General features: G+C 44.9%; 1 protein-coding gene and 1 pseudogene across 2 annotated transcripts; both read right to left on the bottom strand.

The window, feature by feature from the left end:
- Nucleotides 1-1,219: 1,219 nt before the first annotated feature.
- Nucleotides 1,220-17,065, bottom strand: LOC307098719 (granzyme B-like; the record flags this gene model as incomplete). The annotated part of the gene is made up of 6 exons (XM_079769768.1): nucleotides 1,220-1,396; nucleotides 2,014-2,274; nucleotides 2,458-2,593; nucleotides 3,114-3,258; nucleotides 4,268-4,379; nucleotides 16,985-17,065. 6 exons carry the CDS (start codon nucleotides 17,063-17,065, stop codon nucleotides 1,220-1,222), a joined length of 912 nt encoding a protein of 303 aa, XP_079625894.1.
- A 2,480-nt stretch (nucleotides 17,066-19,545) lies between these two features.
- LOC307098733 (60 kDa heat shock protein, mitochondrial-like) lies at nucleotides 19,546-21,283 on the bottom strand (annotated as a pseudogene). Its single transcript has one exon. The product of its transcript is annotated as a 60 kDa heat shock protein, mitochondrial-like (transcript).
- Between the last annotated feature and the right edge of the window lie 2,274 nt (nucleotides 21,284-23,557).

Below are 23,557 nucleotides of genomic sequence, written 5' to 3'. Positions count from 1 at the left end.
GTTCAGGTGTCAGAACCTGTATTATGTTCACTGTACATTTCCAATGCCTGGCACTTAGTAGGTGCACAATCAGCATCTGTTCACTGATTGCTGGAAAAACTGTGTTTTCCAGTCCTACTGCAGAGAGCAGCCCTTTCTAACTCAAAAGGCAGGTGGAGCCCATGTGGCGTCCCTCCCCGCAGCCTGAGCCTTGAGGCCAGCAGTGAGGAACAGGCTGCAGGGACTAAGGCTCCTGAGTGACCATCAGTCAGTGGACTCTGAGCACATGGTGGGGACACTGGCTGCATGTGAGGGTGGAGCTGGCTCTGCCCAGTGAGAGATGGGGCCAGGTGTTCTGCAGACACCCTGCCGCCCTGTCCTCCAGGGCCCTGCATGGGGCCAGCACAGGTCTGATCCCCCGGTCACCCTGTGCCAGGGCATAAGCTGGGTGGCAACTCACTGACGAGGCCCTGCTGGAACCTGGGCACTCTGGGTGTCCTAGGTGGGAGGGATATGGGGGAGCAAGGAGCTCAGATCAATGTGGTCTGTGGGGCGCAGGGGTTGGTGGACTCTGAGGATGCTCAGTGGTCAGCAGGGATGAGAAGAAGGGGCAGCCAGGAGACTGGAGGCCAAGCTAGGCCCTGAGCTCAGAGGAGGGCAGAAAAGGGAGGGAGAGAAATTCAGCCCAGGAGGGAATGAGGAGCTTCTCAGGGCTTCCCTCCCTCCTCCAACCCCCATCTCTCCTCACCAGCCCCCAAGCCCCCAAAACCTGCCACTCCCTGGTTGTGGGAGAACAATGTCCTTCTCAGGAAGGCCCTCCTCTCCCCAGTGTGTGGGGCCTCCTGAGCTGTAGCCCAGGCTGTGCCTGCTTGGTGCCCAGCACCCACGGTGCTAGTCCTTTCCTCTCAGCACGTAACACAGAGGAAGAAGTAAGACCTTCACACTGAGCCCAGGACCTGAGAGATTCATGTTTTCTCCTAATGGTGCTGCTCTCTGCTCTGGCAGAAGGGCGGGCCCTGCAGGTGCAGGTGTGGCCAAGAAGGAGCTGGTAACAGCTCAGCATGGGTTTGGGGGAAGAGGAGGAAGCAGAACACAGCAGAATTGTGCCATTGCCTTCTGAGCACAGAGCTGGTGCCTGTGAATGAGGGTCAAAGAATAAACAACAATCCAGCTCTTCCCATCAGCTGAGACATTTATTCAGTTGCTGGCACCACCTCCCTCCCGGCAGTGTTATCCTGGATTAGCTCCAGAGAGGATAGTCTGGGTCCTGCAATTGGAGGCTTTTCATGGTCTCTCTTATCCAGGGCAGGTAGCTGGCGACTTTGGTATAGGCTCGTGGTGGTGTCCCATCATTGCGTCCATAGGAGACAATGCCCTGGATCTCATTTTTACACAAGAGAGGTCCCCCGGAGTCCCCCTGTGGACACAGAGAGGGAATAACTGAGCCAGTTCTCCTGGACCTGGCTTCCTTGCCACCCCAAGTCCCTCTCAGAGAAGGCTGCCTTGCATGGTGTTCACTTGAGAGATAAGCGGGCAGGCAGTCCCCATGGGCCCCTGAGCCTGGACATTGTCACTGCTTCACTTCACCCCAGGTGGCAGCTCCCTCTGCTCTCGCAGATCCCAGATCCTCTGGCTATGAAGGTGCTGCGGAGCTGTGGCTGCAGTCTACTGTGTAAGGACCTGAGAGCAGGCAGGTGGGGCTGACACTTAGCATGGAGAAGGAGCCCATTAACCAGTTCTGAGAACTCTTCAGATATAACTACTGCACTCCTAGGAAACAGTTATCTAACTGCTGTGCCCACGCCTTGGCCAGAGTGTTGCAAATCCACCCTCTGGAGGAGCACCATGTTTGGAGTGACTATAGGCCCTGTAGGCTCTCAGAGACCCCATTTCTCCCAGCTCTGGGGGCTCCCCCCTTTTCTTCTTTGGGAGACTAGAGGGTGAAGGAGTCTCCTGCTGCCTGGGTCCCCAGATCCCAGTTCCTACCCAAATACCCCTCTCCCAGAGCCAAAGTAATCAGATGCTCAGTATCACCTGGAAGGAAGCCTTATTTTCTGTTGGATCCCCCACACACAGTTGAATGGTCCGGTTGTAATAACGGCGTAAGTGGCCTTCACACTCCCAATCCTTTTGCAAGGTCATCTGTACCTCCTGCAGAGTGTCTGAGTATGTGCCCCATAGGGAGACCTTCCCCCAGCCGGCCACAGTGCACTTCTGTCCTGGCCTCAACCTCTTCCTGCCCCTGGGCAGTTGGAGGGGCTTCACAGCACCAGTTTGCTTGATGTTTCTCTCCAGCTGATGGGGAAGAGGCAAGGGAGTCCAGGTCAGCTAGTGGTCTCTGAGCCAGAACACTGAGGGACCCTTGAGTCACTAGGACTGGTCAGGTGACCAGAATGGGAGGAAAGGAAGGGACAGTTCACAGTGAGAGGAGATACAATGAGATCCTAGAACTGCAAGAGCAGCAGGATGTTTCCTTACCTGCAGTAACATAATGTCGTTGGAGAAGTTCTTAGGATTATAGTCTGGGTGGGGGATGGCTCTTTTTACCAGGAAGTACTGCTGGGTCTTCTCTTGCTTTTTGATGTTATGGGCTCCCAGGGTGACATTGATTGACCTTCACAGAGAGCAGACTGGGTGAGTGGTGGGGAGGTAGACTCACAGGAGCTATAGCACAGGAGCTGTGAAAGGCAGGTGATAGCTGGGGCAGGGCAGGGTTGCAGACTAGGGAAATCGAGGCAACAGGGGAAAGGGGCTGAGTGACTCTACTTCTCAATGACACTGAGGTTAGGGATCTGGGAGCTCTCTCTTGTCCTCAGGAGATGCCATGAATTGCTTGCATTTTCATTTTGACCCTAATGCACGTGTTCATGGTCCACCGCTGCTTTATTTGCCAAGTGTGGTCTTTCTCTTCCTGTGTTACTTGTTGTCACCTCTGATCCTCTGAGCCCAGAGATTACTTGTTTTATTTCTCAGCATCTCATTGCTCCATAATGATTTCTGATGGCTCCTCTGATGAGGTCTATGGGCTTGAGTTACCAGGAGGATGGGGAGCTGCCCTGGGCTGCAGCTCCTGGGATGAAGGACAGGGTCCCTGTAGGGGTTTCAGAAGGCGTAGCCTGGCGGCGGCCCCTTACCTTCCATTGCAGTGAGCAGCTGTCAGAACAAAGTTCTTTCGTACAAGGAAACCACCACACACGGACTCCTTCTCATCTTTAATGTGAAGGTAGGCCATGTAGGGGCGGGAGTGGGGCTTGGCTTCATGTCCTTCGATGATCTCCCCTGAAGAAAAAGTGTGTTGTACTTGTGTGTCCCCACTGAGTCCCCCAGGCAGGCATTGGCTTGATGACTCAGGCGCATGGGCACTTGGGAGGCTGAACTGGCCTGGAGTTGGCAGGGGCTGGGGAGGGCCCTCAACTTTCTCATCTGGAAAGGGAACAGCAACAGGCTGGGTCTGTGACTTTGCCTGCCACATAGTTGCAGGTGAGAATACAGGTCTTAGGAACAGAGAAGGCCTGGAAATTTCTTTCCTGACTTTGCTGGGTGTTGGGTGAGCTTCTGAGGCCCCTGTGGTGCTGTGATGTCCAGGGCAGTGCACTTTGCAGTGTCCAGGACTTAAGTTTAGGGATCTAGATGCTGACACGTGGGAAGGTGCCATGTAAATGTTTGTTGGGTGCTTGGAGGGATGGCTCCCAATGGGCCTCTGGAGGAGGGTTGGTAAGGCCAATGCTGTGGGATTCTGGAAAGCAGAGAAGTTTGGGGCTGCCAACCTCACTGGCTAATCCTTTAAGGAGTGGACCTGCTAAAGGCCTGGGAAGCAAAGCAGAGTTTGAGAAAGGGACTGAGGGGCCTTGAGATGGAGCAGAGGAAGCAGCAGTCTTCTGGGGATGGTGACCCCACCAACTGTGGGGTGCTGAGCTCTGGGCTTCTCTCCTAAGCAGACCCTGATGACAGCACCTATGTCATCACAGGCATGGAAGCCAGGAATGCTGTGCTCTCTGAAGTTTCCCAGCCTCTGCCATGCACTTCTAGGAAGTTCCACTCTCCACATGGCACAGGTAGGGCCTGGGGAGAGCATTGTGCCCACTGGCTTTTCTTGAGAATAGGCTTCTTTCCTGCCTTTTCTGCCTGTGGCTCATCCAGCATCATGTGTGTGGGTCTGAGATGGGATGGGAGCTGGGGTTCAGAGCATTCCTGGTGGAGAGCTGGATCAGGGATGTGCAGAAGGGCCAGCAGGTCTGTGCCCACTGTGGGATGGGTTGGGCCTGTGAGGGTGGGGATGGTCACTCACCTGCCTCCGCCCCGGGGAGTCGGAAAAAGGCCAGCAGGAGCACGAGCAGGGGTGGCTGCATCTTCCCAGGAAGGCTGCTCAGGTCGGAGTTGCTGGTGTTTCTCTGTGCTCTCTGTTAGCACCCAGAAGAGGAAGGAGGTGTGGGTGGGCTCTGTTATCTGAGTCCCCCTCTGGTTTTGTAGTATTTCATCCCAGAAGGCTTTCTATGAAGCATCTCTGCCCCCACACCTCCTGCTTGATGATGGTCTCTATGTGGTTGTGTGAGCAGTATGCAGTGACCACATAAGTACCCACAGCTGATGACTCAGAGCAGACAGCAGAGCAGACTCCAGCCCTGAGCAGGAACCCAAGGTGGGGCCTGTGGCATGTGAAATTAACCAGTGGAGGTACTGGAGCCCAGAAAACTGAGTCCCCAGTGATAGAACAACCAATGCCTCATTTCCATGTTACTAAGTCCATCAGGTAATTTCTTTTGCATATGTGTGTTTAGGCTCTTCTCTGTCCAATTGCAAACATAGTAAAGATTTATCTCTTTCCTTTAGAGCAGAATTTTCAACCTTTTTCATCTCATGGCACACATAAAGTAATCACTAAAATTTTTTGGTACACTAAAAATATATCTTTTGCCCATCTAACAAAAAAGAGAGGTAAAACTTTGATTGATTTACAAAAAAATATAATTGCCTACTCTTTTTGCTCCAAAGTGACTTTTAAAAACATCAGGTTCCTACACTTCTATATAAGAATTGCTGGTACCAAGAATTGACCAATCAGATACAACCATGTTATTCAAGGGGACCAATAAGATGCAACTATATTATATGACCTCTATATTTGTAGTTTAAGACAGGACATTTACACCAGATGACTATTGTTGTGTTGGCTATTGTCATTTTTTATTTGCTGACCTAAGGGAAAATAGGCTAGTGACCCTGACTAAATAGTCTGGTATTGATGTTTTAAAAGTTCTTGTGGGGCACTGGTTGAAAACCGCTGCTTTAGAAAGAAAGAGCTGACCACCTGATGGGGGAGACAGAGTACTGAGTGGGAAGGGCCACAGTAGAGTGATGCACAGGGAGGCACAGAGCATCACCACCATCTACTAAACCGACATAGCAACCCATTCATCATCACAGTGTCCTCCCGAGGGGTTTTATTTACAAATGCTCAGTGATAGAATCCATCTGTCTTGTCAACATCTTTAACCAAAGTCTGTCCTTGACATGCATTGGCCTAGAGTAAGGAATCACTGTGGCCCTTGTAGTTGAACCCACTGATTGGCTTAGCCTAGGTCATCCTTACTTTGGGTCGGCTGGGTTCAGTCCCACCCAAACCACATGAACCAGGACTGGAAAGGGCTGTTTCCCCAAAGGAAGTTCAGGTTACTAAATTGTTGATATCGAGTGAAGTGAGAAAGCGTGCTTGTCAACCAAAGACCGATAATTGTCCTTTCAGTATCCTCTGTGCTCTGTGCACAGCCACACTTCTGCTAGAGCAGGCTTGGCGCATAATAGGCTCACACCTGCTAAGCCAATTGTGCTGATGAGCTCACTACACTGTGAAGGACTGTTACTTCTAAATGGCCTTTGCCCAATTCTGTACAAAGATTAACTAAGCTTCTCTGAGTGGTTAGAGTCTGGTAATTAAAATGTCCACCTTTACGTTTTCTGTTTTTTATATTTTTTCTAGGAGGAATATTATGTATAAAATACATAATTTCAGTGTAAACATCTTCCTTGTCATACCACCAACACTCGAAACCTCTCCTTGTTTAAGTCAGCCTGCCTCGTAGTAGACCTTTACAAAATAATGAACCTTTCTTTTTTTTTAAATTACTTTATTGATTAACGTATCTCATATTTGTCCTCATCCCCCCCATTCCCATCCCAAACCCCTCCCCACGCATGGCCCCACCCCCTTGTTGTCCGTGATCAGTGGTTAGGCTCATATGCAAGCACACAAGTCCTTTGGTTGATCAAAATAAAGAACCTTTCTGATGACAGTGGTAAATATGCTCATTAAGAAAGTTGGCCTTTCGTCCTGCAGAGAGCGCAGGTGTCTATTAAGGCAGCTTTGGCAGCAGCCTCTGGTCATGTCCTTGTTTCTTCTTTTGTCCAGCTCCTGTTTTGGCATTTTTCTGCTGAGACTGAATCGTCTGCTTCTACTGTCTCAGACCTTAGGTGAAAACCTGACGCTGCTTTTCTAAAAAACTGTTAATCAGCCAAAATACAGAGGCTAAAGGATCACACATTTTATGCTGTGACTTTTTGAGCTTCATGCAAAGACAGTTCTGTGTAGATGTACAGTTGACTCTAATTTGAAAATCTGAAAATCAGTCCATTCTTGTTAAAATTTTTTTTACAATTATAATTATACTAGGGGCCTGGTGCCCCAAATTCATGCACTGTGGGGGAGGGGGTTTCCCTCAGCCCAGCCTGCCCCCTCTCACAGACTGGGAGCCCTCAGGGGATGTCCCACTGATGGCTTAGGACTGCTGCCCACCGGAGAGATGACTTGGCTGATCAGGGGAAGGTGCCAGCCTCATCACCCCGCTGCTGTAGCCCTGCCAGCCACCGAAGCCACCAGTGTGTTTTCATCAACACGGACTCCAGTCCCTTCACCATGAAAAAATGACAACTTTCTTTTGGCATTTTCAAGATGTGTCTTTCATAGGATGTGACATTTCTTTCTTTCTTTCTCTCTCCCTTTCTCCCTTCCTTCCTTCCTTCCTTCCTTCCTTCCTTCCTTCCTTCCTTCCTTCCTTCCTTCCCTTCCTCTTCCTTCCTTCCTTCCTTTCTTCCTTCCTCCCTTTCTTCCTTCCTCCCTTTCTTCCTTCCTCTCTCTCTTTCTTTCTTTCTTTCTTTCTTTCTTTCTTTCTTTCTTTCTTTCTTTCTTTCTTTCTTTCTTTCTTTCTTTCTTTCTTTCTTTCCTTCTTCTTTCTCACATGAGGATATGTTTCCATTGATTTTTAGAGAGTGTTGAAGAGAGAGGGAGAGACAGAGAGAAACATCAGTGTGAGAGGGACACTTTGATTGGTTGCCTTCTGCATGAGCCCTGATCTGGGCCCCGGCCAGGAAGGAGCCTGTAACCTAGGTACATGTCCTTGATCAGAATCGAACCCGTTTCTCACTCAGGGTGTACTGTTTCTTACCACATCTGTATGGGATGTGGCCAATGGTTTGGTTTGGGCTAGGTAAGAGGAATGCTATTGAATCATTTACTAGAACCTCTGGTATGTTACTGAAAAACCAGTGGGTCTTTCTTTCTCTCTATTTCTCAGTTCAGGGCAGATGTAACAAAGTGTCGTGTTTGGAAAATCTAATTCATACCTACAGATGCATGTGTCACATCCCCATCTGTCCCTGAGTCTTGGTATGACATCTCCTAGTTGTAGATATTCCCCTGCTGGTAAGTTCCTCTGTTTCTGACCAAATACCAGGAAGCCACACTGGAGCCATTTGTGAACAAAGTAGAAGATCTGGTGCATCCCAGCCAGCCCTTCAGAGTCCGCCCAGAACTCAGGTATTGCAGTAACCTGCTGGGCCTCTGAGAGCCATTTACCAGTGAAACTATGGCAGGAGGATTGACTGTGATACCAATGACTATACTATTCTCTGTGTATTCTCCATGTGCAATTCTTTGCCAACACCTCTAGTGTGTGATTGCAAAACTAGACATTTTTTATGTTCCCTTGTCTTAGGGCCTAAGCCTGGAAGACTGAACCTGTCAGTAGGACATCCCCTGAGGGCTCCCAGTATGTGAGAGGGGGCAGGTTGGGCTGAGGGACCCCTGACCCCCAGTGCACGAATTTCGTGCACCAGGCCCCTAGTAATAGATAATGGGAGAAAAGTCTGGTTTCAAGAGAGTCCACCCTGGGCTCTGCTGAGTGTCCCAGAGGAGAGGGTTTCCACTGACAAATTAGCTCCCCACTGACTCATGTAGGGAGAAGACCTAGCTGTATTTAAATAATTTGAGTCTGTCATTTGGGAGCTGTTCTGTGTGTGTGTGTGTGTGTGTGTGTGTGTGTGTGTGTGTGTTAACGTAAGTACAGTGTGGGGGAATGAGGGAACTCGAAGGGCATGAATATGAATCTATACCTTACTATGTTTCAGAACATATGTAATTTATATGTTATCTCATTGAATTCTCCACCTTCTGCATGGGCATCATCATTAATCATATTTTCAAATGAAACAGACTCAGAGATATTGTCATGTGCTCAAGGTCACATGGTTACAGAAAGTGCACACACACGCACATGCATGCGTGCGTGCACACACACACACACACACACACACACACACACACACAAGGAACATGTGCCTGCCAAACCGTGAACAGTCCTTTATGCCACTCTAAGAAGTGGTGGAGCCCTAGCTGGCAGATTTTAGCTCAGCAAAAAGTTTGTTTCTTGGAATGGCTGTTCAGGTAGCCAGGTGCTTTCTCTCCAGACACCTGTTGCAACAGAGGCTGGAAAACCTATTAGGGTTTATGAAATCATATATCTATATTTATACCTATATCTATAGTCATGTACATGGGCACAGGAAGACATTTACATATTTATATATGTGCACATTTTATATGAATACACGCACTCATATGTATATTTGTGTGTGCTTGTGTGCATGGTTGCATATTTTTGTTTGCTTTGATCCCTTCATTTTCCTTTTCTGAGCATGAACTTGGTACATCTTTTTTTCAGGACTTTTAGCACCCAGACAGAAGCTGTGTGAAGTCATCTGATCTCTCCTCATTACAAAAGTGGCGAAGATCATTAAGATATTCTGCTACAGAGGTCTTTGTGGGCAATAAGACGTGAGAAGACACACCCTTGAGGGTGATGCAAACCCAGAAAGAGATATTTCTCACGTATGAAAATGAGTTTGGTATCAGTGTGTGTTTTTGATTGGGGAGTATTCATCTATAACTGTCACTGAACTTAACTCCAAAGCAGCACCCAGATCGGCATCAAGACCTGGGAAGGGATGGCTGCTGGGCATGCCTGGCTAGACTGACCCAGCCACAGGGGGACCAGTGTCAACAAAGCATCTCATGCCACACGTGCGGCCTTCCAGCTAAGAGCTGGATGACTTTGAGGATCACCGGGGGTTTGGAATCTAAGGATGTAGCCATACCACGTTAGCCTGCGGTTGGAGGCTGTTTTTAATTTTTTTCTGTCAGCACGTGAGCCGGCCTGACCTGATGTGATGATGAGGAAATGCGGCATCTCTTCCATGCCAGAGTTTAGAGTGAAGTTTATCCCCATAGGCTACCTTTATATAAACCATGAAGAAATGGCTGCCCTGGTTGTGTTTTAATTCCCTGTATCTCCCCTTCATCCAGAGGTGGGGCTCCACTGACCACAGAACTGGAAAGTGATTTTCAGTCTCAGACATTGCTGTTCCGAAGGTAAATGTGACAATGCACAGGGAAACTGGAAGGCGTAACGCAGAAGAATAGCATCCTCTAACAGGATGATTTTTATTGTGTGGATTTCCACCCAGATTCGGGCCATCTGACCAACCCTTATGAAAATGAGTTTGGTGCCACTGACTTGGGGAAACTCTGATGGAAGTCCTTTAGGCTGTGAGTTTCATGAGGGCCAGGACAGTGCCGGCCATGTTCACTTCTGAGCCTCAGGTGCCTGGCACATAGTGGGTGCTCAATATCTAGTTGTTTGCTAATTAATGGCAAAGTAGTGCCGCCCAGTCCTGCTGCAAAGACTCCTTTCCTTACTCTGTTGGTAGCTGTAGCCCAGGTGGGCAGCACGGGTCTCAGACTAGAAGCCAGGTTACCATGGATGACCAAGGGATTGGCTGAAAGGCCTGTGGCTGGGAGTGAAAGGCCTATTAGGGGACTCCGAGCCCCTGGGGGATGTGGAGCTGGATGTGATGGGCTCAGTCACAGGAGGTGTGGAGAAGGGTCAAGCTGGGTCATAACACAGCAAGGGTTTGTGAGAAGAGGGTAGGAGGTGGGGTGAACAGAAAATAGAAAATGGAAGAAATGAGAGCAGAGAGAACAGAGGCCGGCCTGGCCCACAGCTGGTACCCAGTGACTGCTGTTTAATAAATAAAGGAGAGAAGTCAGTGGTTTCTATATAGAAATGGATATTTATTACGGCCACGGCAGCCTCTACATAGGGTGGTCTACACGCTTCCCTAAAGGAAAATGGTCAGCCACAGAGGGTGCAGCGGAGTCACTGCTCTCATTGATCTCTTTCTCCAGGACAGGAAGCTCAGGTCTTGGTGAAGACCTGGAGCTGTTCCACTTTTCATCTGAAGAAGACCACGCCTGGGCCATGTTGATAGAAGCAAGGGGCCTCGGAGCCTCCTGTAGGCAGGGAGAGGCAAGACTGAGCTGGCCTGTTCGAGGTCCTGCTCTCCCTGACTCCCCAGGTGGGTGCCTCGTTTAGGGGGCTGTATGGGGATCAGGGATAGACCTGGGGTCCTGGCCTTGAGTGTTCTCCCAGCTCCACGTGGCCGAGGCCCTGCCCACAGAGCTTGTGTGTGGCGGTATCTGTGTGGGCTTGAACTTGGCTCTCCCTGGGAATCCAGGCTTGGAACTGCAAAGCCCTGAGGGATGGCCCAGTTTTCTTCACACCAAAGCTTAGTTCAATAACCAGTAGCCACACTAGTGGTAGAGGGTGCCTATCTCTATTTAGTCCTCTCAGAGGATGTGGCTTTTTCTGAGGCAGCTACCCCAGGGGACTCAATTTAACTTCCAGATAAGGTGGTGTATCAGTTTCCTGTGGCCACTGTAACAAGACATCATCAACTTGATGTCTTAATAAAACAGAAATGTGTTCTCTCACAGTTCCAGAGGCCAGAAGTCTGACCCCAGTTTCATGGGACTAAAATCAAGGTGACAGCCGGTCATCTCACCTCTGGATGTTCTAAGGTGGAATCAGTTTCTTGCCTCTTCCAGCTTCAGGAACTACATTTCTTGGCTCATGGCCTCTTCCTCCATCTTCAAAATATAAAAGAATAAAATGAAAAAATAATACAAATAATCTAAGATACAGGCAAAAATTAATATCACCTGATATTCACCACCTAGTTACAACCAATGATTTGGTATATAAATATATTTTGCTAATCCTCACCCGAAAACACTTTTCCATTGATTTTTATAGAGAGTGGAAGGGAGGGGGAGAGACAGAGAGAAAAACATCGATGTAAGAGAGATACATTGATTGGTTGCCTCCAGCATCAGGGCCTGGGATCGAGCCAGCAAACGAGGTACATTCTTTTAACCAGATATTGAACCAAGGACCCTTCAGTCCACAGGCCGATGCTCTATCCACTGAGCCACACAGGCTTGGGCTAGTGTGTATTTTAATAGGAACTTTTTCCTATGAAAATACGTATACTTAGCAAAATAAAAATGGGAGAATACCACATGTAGGATCATCCCTAGTTTTATTGAGATATAATTGACATATAACACTGTACGTTTAAGGTGTACAGTGTAATGACTCGACCTGCATATATTGTGAAGTGATTACTACAATAGGTTTAGTTAACATCCCTCTACAGTGGTTTGTCTTGCTCTCTGTGGTGCAGGGGTGTTTCAACCTCACCCCTGTGTTTGAGGATTTTTTGTGTGGCGTCTTGTTAATGAACAGTCATTAGTTGTTCTTCTTGTGATAGGGAACAAAGTGGGGATGACTTGTGTGGCCATCTTAGTGACGTCACTCCTCTACACATAAGGTTTTGTAATGTGCTTTTGTTACTTAGCCATATATGATTATCAGGAAATATTAATCATTATGTTAATGGCCACTGCTATTTTGTAATTTCTAGGTAACCTGTTGTAACAGTTTCCTTAATGACTCTCCTTTTGCTTTACATCAAGATTGTTCCCATTTTTTTTCTGGTATATATAGCACTATAGTGAATAAACTTTATGTACTTATCCCATTTTTCTGAGGATAAATACTTAAAGTGGGTTTGCTGGTTCAAATCATACTTAGATTTTTAACAACTTATCAGACACATTAGCAATTGCTAGCTGAAAGCGTTTTACCAGTTTATATATTAAATTTCAGAAAATCTGTCTGGCAGTTTCTTCACACCTATGCCTATACTGAATATTGTAATTCTTTTAAATCATTGCCAGTCCAAAAGGCTAAAGTGTTACTTGATGTTTTAATGATTTTCTATTTTGGCAATGAGAGGATGCAAATAGCCAGTTAATATTTTTAGCCTGGTTTTCTAAAGGGTTCCAAAAATCATATTTTATTATACTCTGATGTGGATATACCATATTTAATACTTTCTGTGTTGTTATTTAAGCTGTTTCTAATTTTGGTGATTTTAAATAATGTTGAGATGAACAGTTTATTGTTTATTGCATACTGTGTGTGTGTGTGTGTGTGTGTGTGTGTGTGTGTGTGTGTGTGTGTTTGCTGTTTGCTTTGAGTTCTGTTTTTGGAATATCCTCCCAGTAATAGAGATATGTGTCATTTAACTGTTTCTTCTTGCTGTTTAGAAACTTATGAAGGAAAGAAGACATCTAAGATCCTGGCCCATCAAACACTCTCTTTTCTTATCTGTCATTACTACAGTGCAATACCATTTCACCATTGAATTTCTTATCCTTAGGATCTTAACTTTACATGGTAGATAGGGCCAGAGTTCCTATCAGGTGCTAGCAATTTATGAGGAGAAAGAAGAGGTTTAACCTATCCTTGTGAGGTTCAAAGTGTTGGTGAGGGGTTTTTATCTCTCCTTTTACTCCAGCTTTGGTCCCACTATATATATCTAGTACATTGCACCCATCCAATGCAGAATACATATTTTTATAAGTGAATTGATCATTTATGTAAATCTTTGGAATGCTTTCTGGCCAAAAAATAATTATATGAAAAATCAATAAAATGGTAATTAAAAAATATAAATAACCCACAGGTAAACCCAAAATTTAAAAAGAAATAAAAAATATTTTGAATTGAATAATACCAATAACGGTACTTAAAAATTGTGGGATGCAGCTAAAGCAGGTAGAGAAAAATTTAGTCTTAAAACTTATATATGACAAAAACTGGAAGTATTGATATGATCAGATAGCCCAAGAAGTTAGAAATTAGTAAGTGAAATAAACTCAGTGACATGCAAGGAAGAAATAATAAAAGATAACAGAAGTTAATAAAAGGCAAACATACAACAGAGAGGTGTAATAAAGCAAAGATTAATTATTTGAAAAGGCTAATAACATGACAAACCTCTGGAGAATCTAATCCAGATAAAAATGAGAGAAGGTACAAATATATATTATTAAGAACTAAAAAGTGAATATTTTTAAAATGTTGCAGAGCATTAAAAAGCTAAGCCAAAATATTATTTAAAAAAATACACTAATACATTTAAAATTTAGACAAAATAGAAACATCACTGCCTAACACTTAGGAAAAAAAATGTAAACTTAGGTAATACTAGAACTATCAAAGACATTGCATCGGCAATCAATAATTTTCCCCATAGAGAGCTGACCTAAATGGTTTTACTTTTCAGTTACAAAATCTTGCAAAAAAGAGAAAAAGAAGAGACACTATCTCAATTTATAAGGCTGGCATAACCTTGAAATTCTCATCACATTTATAGTCACAAACACCCTGTACAATGTATCAACTGTCAAAATTAACCCATCAATATATAAAAAAAGTTAATACAATATGAGTAAGATAGGTTTATACTATGAATGTAGATCTCATTTAACTTTAGAAAGATCAAGTAATGTAATTTGTTACACAAATTGCAGAAAAATCTTATCATCTCAATAAGAGAAACGTAAGACAGAAATATCTCAATAAACATTTGGTAAAATTCAGTATTCATACATGAATACAAACATAACCTTTTAGCAGTTCAAAAGGGAAAGAAATTTCCTTAATGTAAGAAACAATATCTATATAACCTATGAAAATGATTTAATGAAGCCCTCATCTAGAAAGAAACCCAAGATTTCCACGTTTTCCAGGAGAAAGTTAGAAATCCCTTCTCTCCAGGTGCCTTACTCACGAAGTGTGTGATACAGATAGTCTTCTCCCAGCTCTTCTCCTTGGGAGGCTTGTGTTTGGAAATGATCCAAAATGGGATCCTTTCAGGGATGTGTACACAGATGAAAGAGGGAGGTGATGAGGAGTAGTTCCTAGTGGGAACCCAGGGCTGGGCAGAGATGGAGAGGGTGTGCAGGTCTATGGGCACTTTTCTTCCTTTAATCCCAGGTCCCTGGACAAGGTACTCTAACTCTGATGTCTGCCCTGTATTTGGGGCCCTAGGGTTCTTGTCCAGGGGAGATCATCAGGGCTCAGAGGCCAAGCTGCAGTTTTGCTCTGATAGGCGCTCCTGCAAATTGCTGTTCCGTGGGGGGTCCAGGTGCCAGAGAGGTTGTTGTGATGACCCCTCACTGAGCTGGATGGTGAAAAAGCTTTGGTTTCTTCCCCATGCTTTAGACAACCAGAATCAGAAATTTATGGGGCCAGCATGGGGGTAGCCGTTTGGGCTCAAGGGATCTATTTATTTTTGAAGAAAAACTGAAAAAGAAGTTGTTATTCTGGGATGTCATTACCTTATTGTCCAGAGCCATGCTCTCTAAGTCACCCTTCAAGTCCCTTGTTTTAATCCTCACCCAAGGATGTATTTATTGATTTGAGACACACACACACACACACACACACACACACACACACACCCCAAAGAGAAAAACATGGAAGTGAGAGATAAACATCGATCCATTACCTCCCATTTGCACCCCGATGGGGGATTGAACTTGCAATCTAAGTGTGTACCCTGACCTGGAATTGAACACCCAATCTTTTTTGTATACTGGAGGTCACTCCAACCAACTGAGCAACCTGGCAGGGGCTACAAATTCCTTTTTCTTAAAAAAATGAATCAACAAAGTGGGCTATTTCTCTCTCTCTCTCTCTCTCTCTCTCTCTCTCTCTCTCTCTCTGTCTCTCTCTCTCCCATCTATTCTAGTTGCCCTTCCATTTTCGACTCAGAGGAACAGTGTATTATGAGGCATGGAACTTGGCTTCCTGAGAGGTCAGATGACAGCAACCAAACACCTATGATCTCCCATAATCCCACAGCTAAAATTCAGCCCACCTCCAAACATTCCCCCTTCTGAAACTCCACAAAATTCTGGATTTTCTATTTCCCAGATCCTATATAAGATTAGCTCTTGCTGGGTTGAGAGACACTGTTCTTCACAAATACAGTTCTCTCCTACAAGCAAGCAATACATTCAGATTTTCGGCCCAGACACTGAATGCTCTCCCCTTCCTGTGACACTCCTCACAATGGCTCTGGAGAAGTCCCATAGGCTGAGTGACCAAGCTTGCTGAGCAACTTGCCTTGCCTCTTAGCAACTTGCTGTGAAGTAGTGGCCAGCTGGGGTAATATCACTATCTTAGGCACTGCATCTGACCATGACCCATTCTCTGTCCTCCCTGTCACTGCCTGGCCTTGCACCTCCTAAACAAATCATTGCCACTGCAATCCCTGCTTCAGGCTCTGTTTCTATAGGAGTCAGAACAGGTCAGAGCAGGGAAGTAGGATTTGGGATATTTTTCTCCTTGTATCTCAGGCTGGAAGTTATGCTCAGAGAGTCTTCTCAGAAATTACAAACAAGATAACCTTCCTGGATATCTGTCCATTGAAATATTTTCTTCTCATAGTATCCTCTCTTGGCAATATGTGGGTATTTCTTCTGGTTACTTAACCATGGTTTATGATGCCTTTCCTTCTTCCTTTTTACAATGAGTTTCTGGGGAACTGACCAGGAATTTCACCTAAATACTTTCTGTTGGTAAAGCTGGCATGGCAGCCTTATAAAGAGCAATCTGAGATTCTCAGGCCCCCGCCCCCCCCACCCGAGGGTAGGAGGCTTATCCTGTGCTTCTGAAGGCAAAGCACCTCATGGGGAAAATGAGATGTGCACATGGCAAACACTTTAGTAACAAAGGAAGAGCTGGGGCTCAGTTCTACAAAGTCTGCGGGAAAAACTGCTGGCCTCAGAAGAGGTGGTCTTTCCCTTCACTCTTCCACATACGCCATTCTTCCTGTGTCACAGTTGTGTGGTGATCTCACCAGACAGTGACACGGCCAAAGAAGAATTGAATGTGCACTATCGTGTGCTTAATGACAGCTTTGGGGACAATGCACACACAAACCTTCATTTAACGCTGTCAGGGAATGATGGGGATGATAAGACATGGTGCAAAATAGAAAAAGTGTGGCCTTTAGGGCAAGGATGAACATGGAGGTAATGAGGAGAGGCATAGTGAGATATGATAGTTCATAAATTCCTTAGTAGATAGGAGACTGTTGAAGAATCAAGGATAGAAAAGAGAATGGCTTTTCAAGAGCTTCTTGGGATCCCCAGGGAATGGGCCTTGAAGGGAATTTTTAACACTGATCAGTTGTCACCAAGTACATTTTTGTCAATCCAATGAAAAGCTTTACTGGCATCTCTTCCTTTTTCTGTCTCTGTATTTCATTTCTGGCCCTTGATATACCCTTTGCCTATTTAACATTACTTTCAAGTGGTGTTATGTGCATCCCCCTTCCTGCATATCACTACCTTCCCCCCATTAAGTTTCCTTTCTAGGAACATGGCATTCTAAAAGTGGACAACAACAGAGTATTTTCAGTATTGCCTGTCCGTATGAAGAATGAATTTCATCTTTAGGAATTTTAGCACATACCAGATGCTATACACCAATGTTATCATCTGACATCTCACCTCCAACCTAAACAGCAGCCAGACGGAGAGGAGGAGGGCACCCATGATGTACTCAGGGAAACCTGGGACAGGCAAACAATGGGAGCACTAGGGGTGCATCCAAATTGATAACCCTGTGCCATGGCTTCCTGATGGGAAGTAGACATTCCAACTTGACTTTGTCATAGTATAACCTTGACAGTCCTTTCATTGCCTTAAGTTGAATAAAAAATAGTCTGTGTTATAGAAAAAAGAAGCCAAATTCTTGAGGATGAGTTAAGGCTGAGAACTCATTTTGATTAATCAATAACCCCAGACTTCAATTAACTGCTGTCACCACAAACCAACTTTCCATGGTTCACTGTTTCTCAAGAGCTGTTGACTCCTTAGTCATTTTAGCCATGGTGAGAATCTCATTGAGAGATGACTGTACACCTGAGATCAAAGTCAGAAATGCTATTTTATGCAAATTCCGAGACTCTTCATTGTTTGAATTGACATTAGGGAGCCAAATCATAAGAACACTAGAGAGAGTCTGCCAGGGAAAGGTTTTTACATAATACAGATGGAGATGGAATGTCCATGCCTGGGCAATTGTTTTATTCAAAAAGGATGTATTAAGTACTTTCTCTCCGTGTGGCATTCTACCAATCAGATGGTGAGCAATGACAGCTTTAGTTTCTAATCTTGAGGAATTAGACATACATTAGTCAAATAAATACACGTGTGTATGATTATGAATGATGTCAAGTACTCTGGAGGAAAAAGTTATGAGAGATTATGACTGGTTAACCTGACCTTTTATAGAGGTTGGGAAAGACTTTGCTGAGGAGGCAACACATGCCAGTCATGCCAACATACAGTTGAAAATGGAAATATTCTCTGATATGTTCAGATATTTATCTTAAGGCAATCATACACCTGGAGGTTCTGGAATGCCTTAGCATTATGAGAAATAATGGGAAATTCTGCCAAAAATAATTTCTTCTATTTTTCAGAAAATATGAGTAATTCCTAGACAATAGGCATAAATTAATAAAGTCTTTGAAAATTTAAAGCTTCTATTAATCAAACCGTCATAGTAATACAAGAAACTTGGATTGGGAGATGATATTTCTAATAACCTGTTCAAAAATTGGTATCTAAGATATGTAAAGAAGTTTTTGAAAACCTTAAGGTAAATAAGTCAAATGTAAATATACAAAGGATATGATAGACATTCTCAGAAGAGCAAACTCAAATGGCTAATAAATTTCTGAAAAGATAAGGAACCTTACCAGTAGTCAAGGAAGTGGTAATAAAAACCACTATGATTTACCACTTCAAATGAAGTAGAATGACAAAATTATTAAGCTTTAAAATACTAGGTATTATGGGGAGTATTAACTAGAACCGTGGTTGGCAAACGGCGGCTCATGAGCCACATGCAGCTCTTTGGCCCCTTGAGTGTGGCTCTTACACAAAATACCACGGCCTGGGCGAGTCTATTTTGAAGAAGTGGCGTTAGAAGTTTAAGTTTAAAAAATTTGGGTCTCAAAAGAAATTTCAATTGTTGTACTGTTGATATTTGGCTCTGTTGACTAATGAGTTTGCTGATCTAGAACAATAACTTTGTGAAGCAATTAGACAATACCAAAGACAACTGAAGGCACATATATTCTATAACCTGACCATTCCACTTTAAGGATATACCCAACAGACATTCCTGTACATGTAAACATAGAAGCATGACAAAGAATGTTCACTGCAATTGTGTGTTTTTTATATCTTTATTGTTGAGATTATTACAGAAGTCCCTCTTTTTTCCCCCTTCACCTGGTTTCTGCCCCACCCCAGGCCTTTGCCACCCTATTGTCTTTGTTCATAGGTAATGCATATATGTGTACTAGATCTTTGTTTAATCTCTTCCCGCAACCCACCCCCTTCCCTCTGAGAATCATCAGTCTGTTCCATTTACATGCCTCTGATTCTATTTTATTCACCAGTTTATTCCGTTCATTAGATTTCTTGTTTATTTTGATTTTTAGATTCAATTGTTGATAGGTATGTATTTGTTGCCATTTTGTTGTTCATATATATTTTTTAACTTTAAACAAATTTTTATTACACAAAGATCACATAATTGGATATTTCTCTACTTTGTGCACAATTATCTTACTCTCCACAGAAAGGCTGCTTCTTCACTCTCACTGGGTGTTGGCAAGCACTAAAATCCTGATTGTAACAGAATAGTAGTAAAAATGCCTCAGTGATTTAGGTTGAAAGAAGTACATTGGTACATGGCTCTTGCACTTATCAGGAATGTACAAATGTGTTTTTATTCAAAAATACAAAATAAATTAGCTGTAGGCATGGACAATGACAGCAGTAAACCATTGTATGTTGTTAACTGAAACCAGTAACTGGTGGTTAGAGTGATTTTCTTGAACATCAGCCAGCCTTTTCTTCAGTCATTTCCTTCAACTGACTCTCTGAAGTTATAGGGGAAGAGATGCCCTGAGCTTCCTCTCAGTTCTCAGTAATGATGGTAAAGCACTCTTCCAGGGCTAGAACATGCCGCCTCCCATCCCTCCTCCCATTCCACCTATCCCACCCATCCCAGGGTCCTTCTCCTCTTTAGGAATTTCTGTGACCACAACTTCTGCTGTTGTTAACAGAGAGGCCACACCAGCAGCATCCAACAAAGCAGTTCTTACAACCTTAGTTGGATCAATGATTCCCTTTTCCACCATATTCACAAAATCTCCAAGCATGGCATCATAACCAATTTCTGAGGAACTTTGCATAATTTTCTCAACTATCAACGATCCCGCAACACCTGCATTCTTAGCAATGGTCATTGCAGGAAATTTTAGTGCTTTCTTAACAATTTCTATACCCATTTTTTTGCTCTTCATTAGTTGGAGTTAATGAGTCCAAGGCTGGAATGCACCGAAGCAGGGCACAGCACACCCCCCCCCCCGCCCCCGCCCCGCAAGAACAATGCCTTCCTCCACAGTAGCTCGGGTAGCATTGAGGGCATCTGCGACTCTCTCTTTCTTTTTATTCACTTCAACATCACTTGTCCCACCAACCTTCAGCACAGCTACCCCATCTGAGAGTTTGGACAGGCATTCATTTAGTTTTTCCTTTTCATATTCACTAGTTATGACATCTAACTGCTTGATTTCTTGAATACCTTTTTCAATTTGAGCCTTGTCACCTTTTCCTTTCAAGAGCATGGCATCATCTTTGGTCACAATGACCTCTCCAACTTTTCCTAAGTCATGAGGCTGAAGGTCTTCTAGATTGAAAGTCAACCCTTCTTCTCCAAACATGGTACCACCAGTAGCAATAGCCATGTCTTTAAGCTGGTTCTTCCTATTGTCCCCAAAACCTGGAGCTTTGACTGCAACAACCTGAAGACCAACTTTTAGCCTATTCAAAACAAGTGTACTTAGAATTTCTCCATCAACATCTTCAGCAATTATGACCACGGGCTTACAGTGAGCATTGGCAATTTCAAGAGCAGGTACAATGGACTGAACACTAAAAATTTTATTTTCACTCAACAGAATGTATGCATCTTGGAACTCACATTTCTGACCTTTTGCTGTATTAATAAAGTATGGAGAAATATAACCTCGATCAAACTTCATGCCTTCAATAATTTCTAATTCATCCTTCAGTGTTTTTCCATCATTTACAGTGATGACCTTTCCTTCCAACCCTTTTCATTGCGTAGGAAATTATGCTGCCAATTTCTTTGTCTCCATTTGCAGGAATTGTAGCAACCTGAGCTAATTTTTTCAGGGGTTGTCACAGGTTTAGACTGCTTCTTAAATTCAGAAATTACAGCATCAACAGCTAACATCACACCTCTCCTGATTTCCACTGGATTAGCACCTTTACTGATCTTCTCAGACCCTTCCTTGGCAATGGAGCGTGCCACTACAGTAGCAGTGGTGGTGCCATCCCCAGCCTCTTCATTTGTATTATTGGAAACATCTTAAACAAGTTTAGCGCAAATATTTTTATATTTATCTTTTAAGTCAATTGACTTTGCAACGGTCACACAATCTTTTGTTACTTTGGGACTTCCCTAGCTCTGTTCAGTAATCACCGTTCTTCCCTTTGGCCTCATAGTAATGGCTACAGAATTGGCTAAAGGTCTACACCTTGAAGTATTAAGGCTCAAGCCTCTGCACCAAATTTTACATCTTTGGCATAAGCCCAAGTGAGATGAGGAGCCAGTGCCCTGGACATGGGCTTAATCTGGCAAAGGACTGTGTGTAATCGAAGCATTTCTGCGGGGCAGTGGCAGGGTGTGCAGGCAGCAAGGCAGGCTGATGGAGGCGAATAAGCTTGTTGTTCAGATTTTTTATCTCTTTCTTTTTCTTGTTCTTCCTCTTCTTAAAGAATACCCTTCAACATTTCATACTAGAGGCCCGGTGCATGAAATTCATGCATGGGGGTGGGTGGGGTCCCCTCAGCCCAGCCTGCACCCTCTCCAATCCAGGACCCCTTGGGGGATGTCTGACTGCCGGTCTAGACCGGCAGTTGGACATCCCTCTCACAATCCTGGACCACTGGCTCCTAATGACTCACCTGCTTGCCTGCCTGGTTGCCCCCAACTGCCCTCCCCCACCGGCCTGGTCACCCCTAACTGCACCCCCTGCAAGCCTGGTTGTCCCCAACTACCCCCCCTCTGCCAGCCTGGTTAACCCCAACTGCCCCTCCTGCTGGCCTGGTTTCCCCTCCTGCCCTCCTGCTGACCTAGTCACCCCTCACTGCCCCCCCTACCAGCCTAATCACCCCCAACTTGCCCCCTGCCAGCCTGGTTGCCTGCAACTGCATCCCCCCACTGGCCTGATCACCTCTTACTGCCCCCTGCCAGCCTGGTCACCCACAACAGCCTTCCCTGCTAGCGTGGTCGCCCCCAACAGCCCGCCCTGCTGGCCTGGTCACCCTCAACTGCCCCCCTGCCAGCCTGGTCACCTTTCACAGCCCCCCCACTGGCCTGGTCACCCCACGCAGCCTGCTGTTCAGTTGTTTGATCGTCCCTCACTAACCCCCCTGCCAGCCTGGTCGCCCCACACAGCCTGCTTGTTCAGTTGTTTAGTTGTTCCTCACTAACCCCCCTAGTGGCCTGGTTGCCCCATGCAGCCTGCTTGTTCAGCCGTTTAGTTGTCCCTCACTAACCTCCCTGCCGACCTTGGGGCCCCACACAGCCTGCTTGTTCAATCATTTGGTTGTCCCTCGGGCCAGCCCTGGGCAGCTGGGCAGCCGACATCCAAGGCTTGCCTGTGCCTCAGGCCGGCCCTGGGCAGCTGGGGGAGCTGAGGGGACTGGGGGACTCCAGAAGCAGGTGTGTGGAGCTGTGGGACCTGCCTGGGGGTGGGCCCGGCCATGCCGCACACTTGCCACCCCGTTGGGGCTGAAGGGACTGGATGCCGCCATATTTGAGGGCATGGAAGTCAATTAGCATATTCCCTCCTTATTGGCTGTGGGCACCACCATCTTTGTGAGGGCAGGATGGTCAATTAGCATATTCTTTAAATTAGATAGTATACTTATAATACTGGTTTGGTGGTGATGAACTCCTTTAGCTTTTTCTTGTCTGTGAAGCTCTTTACCTGATCTTTAATTCTAAATGATAGCTTTCCTGGGTAGAGTAATCTTGATTGTAGGTCCTTGCTATTTATCACTTTGAATATTTCTTGCCTCTCCCTTCTGGTTTGCATAATTTCTGTTGAGAAATCAGCTGACAGGCATATGGGTACTCCCTTGTAGATAACTAACTGCTTTTCTCTTACTGCTTTTTTTTTTTAAAATATATTTTATTGATTTTTTTACAGAGAGGAAGAGAGAGGGATAGAAAGCCAGAAACATCGATGAGAGAGAAACATCGATCAGCTGCCTCCTGCACACCCCCTACTGGGGATGTGCCCGCAACCAAGGTACATGCCTTGACCGGAATCGAACCCGGGACCCTTGAGTCCGCAGGCCGACGCTCTATCCACTGAGCCAAACCAGTTTCGGCTCTCTTGCTGCTTTTAAGATTCTTTCTTTGTCTTTAGCCCTTGGCATTTTAATTATGATGTGTCTTGGTGTAGTCTTGTAATCTGGTGTAGTCCTTTTTGGGTTCCTCTTGTTTGGGACTCTCTTTGCTTCCTGGACTTGTAAGTCTATTTCTGTCATGAGCTAAGGGAAGTTTTCTGTCATTGTTTCTTCAAATATTTTTCTCTCTTTTTTTCTGGCACCTCCATAATGTGAATGTTGGTATGCTTAAAGTTGTCCCAGAGGCTCCTTACACTATCTCATCTTTTTGGATTCTTTTTTCTTTTTGCTCTTCTGGTTGAGTGTTTTTTGCTTCCTCACATTTCAAATTATTGATTTGATTATAAGAATCCTCTACTCTACTGTTGAATCCCTGTATATTATTCTTTATTTGAGTCAGTGTATGCATAATTTCTGACTGGTCCTTTCCCATTTTTTTTGAAGGTTTCTAGAAGATTCTTGAGTAACTTTATAACTGTGGTTTTGAACACTATATCCAGTAGTTTGCTTTCTTCCATT

This window comes from Cnephaeus nilssonii, assembly GCF_951640355.1.
Source record: "Cnephaeus nilssonii genome assembly, chromosome: 4".
In the NCBI taxonomy this organism is placed as follows: Eukaryota; Metazoa; Chordata; class Mammalia; order Chiroptera; family Vespertilionidae; genus Cnephaeus; species Cnephaeus nilssonii.
Note: the sequence above shows the minus strand (reverse complement) of the source record. Positions and strands in the feature narration are given on the sequence as shown.